We start from the raw sequence: 14,034 nt of genomic DNA on the forward strand, positions 1-14,034 counted from the left end.
CTCTAATTGCTTTCAGGTCTTTATTCCAAAGTCATGTTCTCTGGACTCCCTATTTATACAATTTCAGTTTTTAACCTGAAATTCTTATTTTCCAGTCCTTGCCTTATTTATTTTTTTTCTTAACACTTATCACCTTGATAACTTTATCAATTTTACTTATTGTATCTTGGCTACTATCTGTCTCCACACTAAAATGTAAGTCTCATGAGGGTAAGATTATTTTCTTTCTTTTGTTCATTACTATATCATCAGTACCTGTGCCTAGAAGACTGCCTGGCAGGGAGCCCACCAAAATAAATACTGGAGGACAAATGAATTTAAAGACAAATGGGGAGAAAGTAAGGCAAAATGAGGATATGCAGTTTCCCATGGATCTAGCTCCAAAACTATAAAGACAAATGCCTCCAGGGAACAACTGGGATTTTTCAGAGTGAAGCAGGCCAATTAGAGGTATGGCTAAGCCAAGAGAGCATTCAGAGTCTAAAATGGGTTGAGCCCCTCCTCACACTCACCTGCTTGTATCCTTGTTGCAATATGTGCCCTAATCCTCAGTTTATTGTTTTGCTTTGTTTTGTTTTCCAGTGGGCCAGAAATATGAATTTTTGTAATGTGATGTCTCCCACTTGTCTCAGTAGCTAATATAAAAATAGCAAATAAAAATATCAAGATCAAACAAAACATGACAGCTGGGTGAAATTGGCCAATGGGTAGCCAGCAGGTATTTTGCTAAACTGAATTGTGTGATGCATGAAAGAAAACTAAGCCTACTATGCTGAGGTGGTCTTGCTTTTTGTATTTATTGAAATAAACAGTTTCAGGTTATGTTGGATGGAAAGAATGAAATAGAATTACCACCTTTTGACTTCTAGAAGCTCTCTACCTCCCCATTCCCCTCCTATGCATGGAGTTAGGGGAGCCTGGGTGGTGGGGTCACCTTAAATCTTTCTTGGAGGGCAAGGGTATATTCTAGTGAAGTGTGAGGTGGGGAAACCAGAGAGAGTGTTTTAAAGGTAACTTCCACAGCAGGACTGGGGAAAGGCAAGGAGGAGAAAAAAAGGACACAGACCCAATGTGTCAGGACACAGTATTTCTGAGGGACTTTGTTGGGATTATTGCACACTCTCCCTACCAACCATCACCTCTCTATGTGGTGTTATACAGTTGAAGGAGTTATACAAAGTCACAACTCCCAGCCCAGCTGCTCCATGCCATTCATTTCACATGGGAGCAGAACTGTGTAAGCTTCCATCATAGATTCTCTGTGTGCTTGGGGTGGGCAAGACTGCCCAAGGTTAACCTGTGAAGGGTTAACAGCCACCAGCTTTTGTGTGGGGGGAGATAGTCTGAATGGGGCTTTTGGGGGCAGCAGACTTCCACTTGGTGGATCACTGAGTGGAACCCCCTGTGATTTCAGGCAGCCGCAGAGAGAAATATGGACTGTCAAGTACTCATCATGTCCTAGAGAGAAACATTAGGCTCAATCCTCTATTGGCTCTCCTCTGTAGGGAAGCAATGCACAGTCTAGTAGGAGAAAAAATTGTCAGAGGACTGCTGTACTTGGGTTCATCAAGTTTCTATTTTTCTGGTTAAAATACTTTCTAAATACAAGGTGGGAAATCTCTTAAGATCTGAGTGCCCTCCACCCCTAAATCCATTCCTCTCAAGAACTGTTTATTCAGTGTAGGGGGAATGGACTGAGAACTTCAGGTCCAAGATTTGCTGCACACAGGTCCTCTGGGAAAACTGAGGAGGCTGCTCACAGGCCCCTGCTCATGGGGTGTCAGGTAAGTGTGTTCAGGCTGGGGCTTGGGGTTCTACACGACAGATGTGACATAAGTTCCCTGAGGTAAGAAAAGCCGTTTAGGTATAAAATTGGCTCCTGTTTAACTCTTGAGTCATTCTTGTCAAGATGCCATTCCAGGGAACTTCCAACCCATTTGGTTCTTTGACAGCTGTCATGTCCTTTCTGCACAGAGTCAGAGAGAACAATGTGGATACTGCCAGAAGTCCAACTTTTTCTGGGCTTCCCTATCTCTCGTGGGCCTCACTCCCCACACCTCCTTTGCTGTGTTCTTTCTTCCTCTTTCAGCCTTTCTTCTTGGAATTCTTTGTTCCTCAGCGTTCCTCCCCTTCTGTCTCCTTACTCATGCACAGACCCTCCCTTTGAGTATCCTTTAGCCCCTCGCCAGATTCCTGAGAACTTCTTTCTCCTCCTTGCTCTGGACCCCTTCAAACTTCTTTGTGCCCCTTTCTTCTCAAGGAATACTGTTTTCCTCTAAGCCCCAAGATCTCACTCTCCCTCTGCTAATTTTCCACCCTGTCCCAGTGGGTTGCCTCTCTCCTTAGGTCATCCCTCTTCCAGGGAACCTCTCCATTTCTGGTCCTGCCCCATCTCCTTCTAAGCAGTCACCTTCCTTTCTCCCTCCCCCCACAGCACATCTCTAGTTCCTTCTTCTCCCCCCTTTCTAGACCAGACCAGCTAATTCCTATTCTTTTTTTAAGATGACTAATTATGATACTAGCCTATGTTTATCCATAGCCTGCATGTACAGCTGTTCCTTCCTTTCATGCCCTATTCACCAAACACACCCAATCTTTTCAACAAGACAAATTCCTTACACACAGTACATCATGTCCATATGCAATTGTATTTTTCAGAACAGATAACAGTTATGCTGGTTAAGATTTTGGGTTAAAAGGGATCCTAAGTTTAAATGCACTGAAAATGTAACATTTTTGTGTGTATCCAAAACATACACTTGCCTCCAGAAATGTGACATATTTTACCCTAACAGTTAGGACTTTTTCACCAAATCATAAACATAGATATGGAAATCATCATCAAACTTGATGAAATACACAGAGGGTTTGGCTTTGACTTGGTGAATGACCTTGCCTGTCCTTTTGGAGCCATCTTCTTTGGTATATTCCACATGTTTACGTATGAGGCTATCTATAATTCCTTCTGGCTCCCTCTCTGCTGGAGGAGACTCACTGGTCTCTGGCATGATACGGAGATCTCCTTCTCTGTAATCATCTAGAAGCTGGTACATGTATAAAACAGGATCCTTCTCATAGGTAATATAAAACCAGGCTTTCACGATTGGTGCTTGGGCTAAGACCATTCCCTTCCATTCATCCTTAGAACCATGTTCACCCTCAAACATATGTTCCACAGCTTTACCAGTTATGATATTTGCAAGGTGCACATTTCTGACTCTAGAAAATGGCACCTTATCAGGAAGGATTTTAAGCTTTAAGATCCTTTCCTCTCTGTGAAGTTCCAGTCCACAGACACAGTCAATTCCATCATATTTGACCAGGTAAAGAGAGGGATTGATAGGCACCTGATCCAGAACAGTTCCTTTCCACTGGGTGATGGGATCATTGCCTTCTTTCCATCCATGTGAAATTCTGCAGCCCACTATGTTCCTTTGGGGTTGGCATGAAGGTCTGCCCCTCTGTTTCTTTTGAAAGGTCTTTTTCTTCCTCATATTTGCAGATCCTATGTGGTGATCAACAGTTTCCCTTGTTTGCTGCCCAGCAGCTGCCTTTTTGTGAAGGCTCTTCATACCTGCAGGAGGTGGAAAGAGGCTAAGGAGAAACATTTGGCATATTATAGTGTGAGCTCTTCCCCCTCTGTATTGCAAATTCTCTGGGTACCAGGTGCATTCTGCCCAAGTTATTCAGATGTGTCCAGCAGGAATACTGGATATCAAGATACTACTGTGTATTTGCCTTCAGTGCCCTCCCTCCAGGATTCTTTGGCTGTGCTGCAGGATTAGAGAGGAGGTGGTTGTGGTGGTTGTAGTGGTTTGAGGCCACAGATGGAGCAGGTTCTTTGCATAATGCCTGTTCCTCTGTTGCCATCCTAGAGCCCCCACACCAAACACAAATATTTACCATTTCTTAGCCCCCACCCCATTACTCCATTTCTACTAATGTTGTCACTCCCCTAGTTCTGTTCCCATTGCCATCTATTCTTCATCCCTTTTGCCTCCCATCCACATGCCTGGTGTTTATATCTCCTTCATGTCTCTTCCTGGTGATCTCCATATTCCTGCTGAGCACCTACAAAAAATGTATTTTCATGCCTGACTACCTTTGTACATCATTCAGGTACTATTCAGCTCCCCACAACACACACACCACAGTCCCCAAATTACCTTTCTTAGTCTCCCTCATTACCCGTCGGGGGCAGCGACCCCAATTTTCCCATTGGGCACCCACCAACCCCCATCTTCCAGTTTTCTAGTCCAGTGCCCACCTCCCCACGTCCGGGGATCAAGGGCCTCACGTGTCCAAATGGGACACCTTGTCGCGCTGCCTCCGCTGTGAGCTTGTGGTGGAAAAATGATCAGCAGGCGATGGGTTGGGTGTTTGCACGAGCTGAGAGGGTAGGATCCGTAGAGGAGAAGCGTGTATTGGAGGGCAGTGAGGAAGGTGAAGCGGATTGATGCAGTGTCCCCAGCACTGGGCTCACGGGCCCTTAGCCTCACTGCTGGCGGCAGCCACTCTGCCACATTTGGCTGCCACCAGCCTCTGCAGCCGCCACAGTCTCCTCCCTCTTCCCGTAGCGCAGTTTTCTGCCAGGAGAGAGGCCTCCCCTTCCTGCCAAACACCGCCCTCTCCCATCCCATCATCAGGACTCAGACTCACCACTGCCTTGAACCTGGGAGGCTCTTTTGGCTACCAGCTCCGTCTCTTTCCAAAGTAGGGAGCCTCTGGGCCCACAATACTCGCGTCTCCGGCGCACCCTCTCTTCAGTTCAGGGCCCCCAGTCTTCTCACCACAGCCCCCACCTCAGTGCCCTTGTCCCATCTGCTTTCCATCTTCCAAGAATCTGCCCTTTCTTTACCCCGTGTCCTTCTGGAGTTATTCTTCATATTCAGAAACCTGCCTTTCCTGTTATTAAAAAGGATTTGAGGTAAGAGGAGAGAAACGCGCCTCAATCTGCCCCCCTGACCCAATATCTATATAATTTTTAGTGTCTGGTCATCACCAGGCTTTACATCTTGAGGATATTTTTCCTTTTTCCTCACTTTAAATTCTTCCACTGATTACAAAAGAATTGCATGTACAGTGTGGACATTGTGTAAAATTCAGAGAATTCATTTGAATTAAACAATCCACCTTAAATCCACTTCTCATTCCCCAAGTTTTGCAGCAAAATATTAACACTATTTCCTTCATTTTTTTTCTAATCTCTTAGAAATCTGGGATTAGTCTGCAAAGTCAGTCATTAAAAATTTTCTGTAAAATCATTTTTATGACATTTGAAAATACAGTGTATATAGCAATATTAGAAATATCAAATATGCTATTCAAAATTAATTTTATTTATTTTTATTGGAGCATTTAAGTGTAGAAATGACTGATTACCAGTAAAATATAATTAATTTTTATCCTTTACCCTTTATTCTATTCCTTTCCCCTCTTTAATGCTAACAATTATCATTCAATTTTTGTGTATCCTAACAATTTTTAGATGCATATAGGTATAGATTTAAATGTGCTATATATTATAAATCCTGTGTATGATATTTAATGTATAAAACATATAACAAATAGGACATATACATTTATGAATGGATACTATGTATTTTCTGTCTCATATTTGTTTTTTAAATGTAGTATGGGAAGAAAAATAATAGTTCTTTTTCAATGGCCTGCACGTGACATTTCTTGGAGTTGACTATGCATCATTATGACTCAGGTGTATATAGAGTGCAACTCATTAGAATATGATAGCTCTAAACTTTATAAAACTAACCAATCGTATACTTGGTTACAACCTTATTTAGTACTTCTTTTTTTTTAACTATATAGATGCATTCTTTCATTTATTCAAGAAAGTATTTTTTCTTAATGGTTACATTGTCAGCAAGTCTGAAATAAAACTGGTATGTCTTATAATCTAACTCAGCTGAGCTTTATTTTAAACATAAGTTTTATCACATATATGCTATTTTTCTCCAGCTTGCTTTGCTACTCAATATTTGTTTATTTTTAATTTTGAAATATTTGTTTTTTAAAATTTGTTATATTTCTAAAATTCTTTGTTACCTTTAAATTCTATTGCAGAATATACATATACGGCGGTATATGACAATTACTTTATAAAGTTTTCCAAAGTAACTTAATCATTTTGCTTTCCTACCAGCATGTACAAGAGTTTAATTTGCTCTGAATCCTCCTCAGTATTTGGTATTGTCTCAATTTTTTTTTTTATATTAGCCACACTCATTGGTGTACAGTAACCAGTTTCTTTGTGGTCTTGGTGTGTATTTCCTTTATGATTAATGATGCCAAACATCTTTTCATAAACATATTTGTCATCTGTATATTTTCTTTGTTAAAGTGTCTTTTCTGAATATTTGCCTTAAAAAAAAAACTGGGTCCATGTTTTCTTATTCTTGAGTTTTAAGGGTTTCATCCATGTAATTTGTAAATATTTTTCTCCCTTTCTGTAGCTTGTCCTTTTATACTTTTAACTATATTCCTCACAAAACAAAAGTTTTTCATTGTGATGAAGTGCCATTATTATTATTTTTTTTTAATTTTATGGATTCTGCTGTGGGTTCTGGATCTAAAACTCTTTGCCAAACCAATGTAGATTTTCTCTAATGCTTTGTTCTGTAAATTTTAGAATTTTACACTTTACATTTAGGTCTATGGCCCATTTTGAGTTAATTGTTGTTTAAGGTACGAGGTTGTGTTAAAATTTGTTTTTCTGAAGTGAATTGGGGGAAGTCGGAGTGGGAGATGAAGCATGAGAGACTGTGGACTCTGAGAAACAAACTGAGGGTTTTGGAAGGGAAGGGGTGGGGGAATGGGTAAACCTGGTGGTGGGTATTAAGGAGGGCACATATTGCATGGAGCACTGGGTGTGATGCATAAACAATGAATCTTGGAACACTGAAAAAATAAAATAAAATAAAATAAAAAGAAATTAGTTTTTCTGTATATAGAATTTTCTAGTTTTCTGATACCATTTGTTAAAAAGTCTATCCTTTCTTCTTTGGATTGCCTTTGTCCCTTTGTCCAAAATCAGTTGACTACCTTTGTGTACATCTATTTTGGCCCTTTTTATGTTGTTTCACTGAACAAGTGGTCTATCTTTTCTTTCTTTCTTTTTTTTTTTTTTTTTTTAGCTTTATAGATAGTTGACAAAAACGTTATACAGGGGCACCTGGGTGGCTCAATGGGTTAAAGCCTCTGTCTTTGGCTCAGGTCATGGTCTCAGGGTCCTGGGATTGAGCCCCGCATTGGGCTCTCTGTGCAGCAAGGAGCCTGCTTCCTCCTCTCTCTCTGCCTGACTCTCTGTCTACTTGTGATCTATGTCTGTAAAATAAATAAATAAAATCTTTAAAAAATAAAAGAAAATGTGATATATATTTGATTGTATAACATGATTTTTAAAAGGTGTGCAATGTGATATTCTTTTTTTTAAAGACTTTATTTATTTACTTGACAGAGAGAGATCACAAATAGGCAGAGAGGCAGGCAGAGAGAGGGGGAAGCAGGCTCCCCGCCGAACAGAGAGCCCGACGTGGAACTCGATCCCAGGACCCTGAGATCATGACCTGAGCCGAAGGTAGAGGCCCAACCCACTGAGCCACCCAGGCACCCCTGCAATGTGATATTTTAACATATGTATATATTGTGAGAGGATTACTGCAATCAAGTCAATTAACACATTCATCACCTCACATAAATTCTTTTATTTTTTTTTTTGGTAATAACCCACTCTCAATTACAGAGCTTTAGAATTAAGTCTAGAAATTAGATAATGTGACTTTTCCAATGTTCATATCCTTTCTACTCTTTAAAAGTACTTGTTTGCTTTTAAATAACTCTAATACAGGACAACATGTTATAAATTCTACAACAAATATTCAGGCAGAGTGTTATATTTGAGTTACCATCACAGTACTTATCCTAAATGTCTTGTCTATGTCTTCTATCTTTTTTTTTTAATTTTTTATTTATTTTCAGCGTAACAGTATTCATTGTTTTTTCACCACACCCAGTGCTCCATGCAATCTGTGCCCTCCCTAATACCCACCACCTGGTTCCCCCAACCTCCCACCCCCCACTCCTTCAAAACCCTCAGGTTGTTTTTCAGAGTCCATAGTCTCTCATGGTTCATCTCCCCTTCCAATTTCCCTCAACTCCCTTCTCCTCTCCATCTACCCTTGTCCTCTATATTATTTGTTATGCTCCACAAATAAGTGAAACCATATGATACTTGACTCTCTCTGTTTGACTTATTTCACTCAGCATAATCTCTTCCAGTCCTGTCCATGTTGCTACAAAAGTTGGGTATTCGTCCTTTCTGATGGAGGCATAATACTCCATAGTGTATATGGACCACATCTTCCTTATCCATTCATCCATTGAAGGGCATCTTGGTTCTTTCCACAGTTTGGCGACCGTGGCCATTGCTGCTATAAACATTGGGGTACAGATGGCCCTTCTTTTCACTCCATCTGTATCTTTGGGGTAAATACCCAGTAGTGCAATTGCAGGGTCCTGTATTAGAGTTATTTAAAAGCTAAACTGTGAGATGCTAGAAGGCAGGGAGAATGTTTTATTAATCACTGTATTCATATAATGCTTACTCCAGTATTTTCTTCCTACAGAAAGCTCAGTCAGTGTTTTCTAAGTTGAATTGAATATATTATGATGTCTTCTGACTCTAGCTCCAAATAACTTATGTTAAACACATAATAATTATGTTTGGTGCATCCTATTGCAATAGAATCCAAATCTAACAACAAAGGGCTTACCCATGGGATATACAAAATTGAGGCTGGTTAATTCCTTCATAAAAGACATTGTGAAAAAGAGAGAAACTTCTCTTTAAAAGGCAAAACAAAGTGAAATGAAAACTCTCTTTTTTTCTCTTTGTGAATGTAAAAATGTGTGTAAGACTTTGGTGAATAGAGAAAAATTTTGGCTTCATTAGTTCTGATTTCCCCTTTTATGTAAAGTGAGGCAATGCTTTGACTTTGTATATTATATTCTGACACCTTAAAAATGATTTTTAAAGTACATGTTAATTTCTTTTAAAGTCTCTCTTTCTTCCAGCCTCCTCCTCAATTTATCCCATTTACTTTTCAAAAGGGAGATAAAGAGTCATGCCGCTCCTCTTAAAAACAAAAAATATTCTGCTTTACAATAGCTTTTTGGGAGCAAAGAAAGGAAATCATTACAATAATTGGGAATATTATTTACTTCTGGAGTGAAAATAAGTTATATATTTCATGAACAACAAGAGTATATCTCATAAGTCACATTTCAAGTCTTTAGCCAATTCTCTGAGATGAAAGTACATATTATAGTTATATGTTCAAATGTAAATCTAACAAAATAGTCTTTATGTCCTTTTTATATTGCAAACATACAAAATCTCTTTGCTTATGATAGAGGAGAATCAAATGTTAATTTATTTGTTTCAATCTATATGTATATTCTTTGTTCAGGGACTTTGGTAATAACTACTATGTTTTTTTAGTTCTCAATCTAGATAGAGATCATATTCTTTTTTCCCTTCATTCTCTGAATAAAATTAGATCCATATTTAAATTCCCCCCCAAAAAATAAAAGTACTTGTTTGGCTTTTCTATTTTACCTTGACTTTATGTACATATTTTAGAATGAGCTTGTTGATATCTACAAAACTCTTGATGGATTTTGTTCAGTTTGTAGATCAGACTGGGAAGAACTGATTTTCTAATCCTATTAGTATTCTAATTAATCATCAACTTATATTTCACCATTTACTTAGGCTTTTGATTTCTTCCATCAGCTTTTTAGAGTTTTCTGCACACAGATCCTACACATATTTTAGTAGATTTATTCTAAGTAGTGCATTTTTGGTGCTAATATGAATGTGATATTTAATAATCTCATATTTAATTGTTTAGTATATAGAAATGTCATCAACCGTTGTATATTGGGTCTATACCCTGCAAACTCATTAAACTCATTTATTAGCTTTAGGAGATTTTTTGCAGCTACTTTGGGATTTTCTACATAGACAATCAAACGGTCTTTGAACAGAAAGAGTTTTTTGTTTTTTGAGAGTTTCATTTTTTACTTACAAATATGTAGGCCTTTTTGAGGAGTCTTCTATAATCAATCTATAATCTCTTTTTTCTCTTTTGACTTTACTGCTAGTATTTATGTGAGTATGAAATATCTTAAATGGAGACTTAATAAAATTATGACTTTTAAGATAGCATTTTATGAAATATACATTATATACATGAAAATCATGGGATTAGAGAAAATTTCATAGGTCAGTCTGTCGAGCCACACTTCTGCCTGTGTTGTTACCTCCATCTTTAGCCACTTTCTAACTATGTTCAGTTATAGTTGGAGCTGATGACAATGGACAAGTTAGAACTTTTCCTTCCTTCAGGGCAAAATCATCTGACTTAGGAGGTACAAAGTCCCCATTGAGGCCCAACCTGCCCCTGTTATACCATAAGAATTTGACCTCTCTTGAACTATTTCCTCTTACCACTCTCACTTCACAGATCTACCATGAGACAAAGTTACAGGATCCAGCTGTCGTTTTAGGACCTGCTGCAAGAAGCAAGGTAAGAAAATGGGGAATCCAAGAGCTGTCAGGCAACACCTCTTGCCCCAGATTTCTCTCTGCTTTTCTTCATATTGCCATCACCATTCTCCTCATATCCACCATCATTATTGTCTTTATTTCTTTTTTTTTCAATGCTTAGAATTATTTATTGTAATTCTTTTGCACTTAATAATAAAATCATTTCAAGCTTTGAATTTGTTTCTGAAGCTTTGGCCTTAATCCATGACATTATTATATGTCATTTTTATTTTATTTATTTATTTATTTATTTAATTTTTAAAATTTTTTATTTCTTTTCACCGTAACAGTATTCATCGTTTTTGCACCACACCCAGTGCTCCATGCAATCTGTGCCCTCCCTAAGACCCACCACCTGGTTCCCCCAACCTCCCACCCCCCGCCCCTTCAAAACCCTCAGGTTGTTTTTCAGAGTCCATAGTCTCTCATGGTTCACCTCCCTTTCCAATTTCCCTCAACTCCCTTCTCCTCTCCTTCTCCCCTTATATGTCATTTTTAAATACTCTATATTCTAAGTTTTGATTTCCATCTTGAACTATAGTTAGGTGTTAGAATACTTCTCTTTTAAACTTGGAGATATTGGGGTATTTGCTTTTAATTCTATTATTATCTTAATTTTCTAAATGTGGACTCTACAGCTTATACTTTATTGTGTATATTGAGATTTTATAATTTGAGCCATTGATCGCTTTTTTTGTAATTACTGTTTGGAAGCTATCTAAAAATGTTGCAAAGTTTAGCACAAATCTACTAAATCGCTTTTATTATACCCTTAATTTTCTCATAGTTTGGTCCGTTTGAGCTATGGAAGCCAGAAATACAGTGATATTTTACATATCACCCTCAGTCCACATTTATTTTACTCTAATTGCTAATTAGTTTTACTTTCTATATTTCAGTTATATTATTTTGTGTATAAGTAGGTTATATCTTTTTTTTTTTATTAACAAATAACATATTATTTGCCCCATGCATGCAGGTCTGTGAATCATCAGGCTTACACATTTCACAGCACTCACCATAGCACATACCCTCCCCAATGTCCATAACCCAGCCACCCTATCCCTACCCTCCCACCCCCCAGCAACCCTGTTTGTTTCATGAGATTAAGAGTCTCTTATGGTTTGTCTCCCTCCTGATCCCATCTTGTTTCATTTTTTTTCCTTCTCTACCCCCCACAACCTCCCACGCTGCCTCTCAAATTCTTCATATCAGAGAGATCATATGATAATTGTCTTTCTCTGACTGACTTATTTCGCTCAGCATAGTACCCTCTAGTTCTATCTACATTGTTGCAAATGGCAAGATTTCAATTTTTGTTGGCTGCATAATGTTCCATTATATATAGCTATATCTATATAGACATAGATATATCACATCTTCTTTATCCACTTATCAGTTGAGGGACATCTAGGCTCTTTCTATAGTTTGGTTATTGTGGACATTGCTGCTATAAACATTGGGGTGCACGTGCCCCTTCTGATCATTACACTTGTATCTTTGGGATAAATACCCAGTAGTGCAAATGCTGGGTCCTAGGGTAGCTCTCATTTTAACTTTTTGAAGAAACTACTTATGGTTTTCTAGAGTGGCTGCGCCAGCTTGCATTCCCACCAACAGTGTAGGAGGCTTCCCCTTTCTCTGCGTACTCGCCAACACCTGTCATTTCCTAACTTGTTAATTTTAGCCATTCTGACTGGTATGAGGTGGTATCTCATTGTGATGTTGATTTGTATTTCCCTGATGCTGAGTGATGTTGAGCCCTTTTTCATGTGTGTTGGCCATATGGATGTCTGCTTTGCAGAAACATCTCTTCATGTCTTCTGCCCATTTCTTTTTTTTTTTTTTTTAAGATTCTATTTATTCATTTGACAGACAGAGATCACAAGTAGGCAGAGAGGCAAGGCAGATAGGAGGAAGCAGGCTCCCCACGGAGCAGAGAGCCCAATGTGGGGCTTGATCCCAGGACCCTGGGATCATGACCTGAGCTGAAGGCAGAGGCTTTAACACACTGAGCCACCCAGGCACCCCTCTTCTGCCCATTTCTTGATTGGATTATTTGTTCTTTGGGTGTTGAGTTTGATAAGTTCTTTATAGATTTTGGATGCTAGCCCTTTATCTGATATGTCATTTGTGGATATCTTCTCCCATTCTGTCAGTTGTCTTTTGGTTTTATTGACCATTTCCTTTCCTGTGAAGAGCTTTTGATCTTGTTGAAGCCCCAATGACTCATTTTTGTCCTTGCTTCCCTTGACTTTGGCGATGTTTCTAGGGAGAAGTTGCTGCAGCTGAGGTCAAAGAGGTTGCTGCCTGTGTTCTTTTTAAGCATCTTGATGGATTCCTGTCTCACATTGAGGTCTTTCATCCATTTCAAGTCTATTTTTGTGTGTGGCATAAGGAAATGGTCCAGCTTCATTCTTTTGCATGTGGCTGTCCAATTTTCCCAACACCATTTGTTGAAGAGACTGTCTTTATTCCATTGGACATTATTTCCTGCTTTGGTGAAGATTAGTTAACCATAGAGTTGAGGGAACATTTCTGGGCTCTCTATTATGTTCCATTGATCTATGTGTCTGTTTTTGTGCCAGTACCATACTATCTTGATGATTACAGCTTTTTAATAGAGCTTGAAGTCTGGAATTGTGATACCACTAACTTTGGCTTTCTATTGTCTTTTTTTCTTATCCCAACTTTTTTCCCCTCTCTCTTTCTCTGCACTTTAGATTTTTTTCTTTTCTTTTCCCCCCCTCCCATTAACCTGGCTCGGACTTCCAGTATGATGCTGAAATGTGGAGGTGAGAGAGGTCATTCTTACTATTTTTAAATATTCAGTCTTTCATGATTAAGTACAATGTCAGTTATAGATTATTTACGGATGTCTTTTACCATGCTAAGGAAGTTCCTTTCTATTTGTTGTTTGCTGAAAGTTTTTATTGCAAATATATGTTGAATTTTTTCAAATGCTTTCCCTCCATTTGTTGAGATAATAATACATTTTTTTTATTTCCTTTGTTGTAAGGAGCATTGATTTCATTGATTCTTATGACAACTTCATTGAGATACAATGCATATACTACAAAACTCACCTTTCAAAATTGTGTAATTCAGTGGCTTTAGTATTTAAAGCATTGGGCAACCATAACCACACTTGGTTTGAGAAAATTTCCATTACCCCAGAAAGAAACTTTGCACCTATTTGCAGTCACTGACCATTTCTCAGCAGAGCTCAAAGCAATAGACAACCACAAATCTACTTTCTGTGTCTATAGATTCACTTATTCTAATCATTTTATATAGATGAATCATAAAATATGTGGTATTTTGTGTCTGGCTTCTTTCACTTAGCAAAATATTTTTCAAGGTTCATCCATTTTATAGCATGTATTACTACTTAATTTTATTTC

General features: G+C 38.4%; 1 protein-coding gene across 1 annotated transcript; it reads right to left on the reverse strand.

The window, feature by feature from the left end:
* Positions 1 to 2,795: 2,795 nt before the first annotated feature.
* On the reverse strand, positions 2,796 to 4,185 carry LOC308337630 (spindlin-2; the record flags this gene model as incomplete). The annotated part of the gene is made up of 2 exons (XM_080795752.1): positions 2,796 to 3,574; positions 4,167 to 4,185. 2 exons carry the CDS (start codon positions 4,183 to 4,185, stop codon positions 2,796 to 2,798), a joined length of 798 nt encoding a protein of 265 aa, XP_080651878.1.
* Positions 4,186 to 14,034: the final 9,849 nt, after the last annotated feature.

Source organism: Martes martes, assembly GCF_963455335.1.
Source record: "Martes martes genome assembly, chromosome: X".
Classification (NCBI taxonomy): Eukaryota; Metazoa; Chordata; class Mammalia; order Carnivora; family Mustelidae; genus Martes; species Martes martes.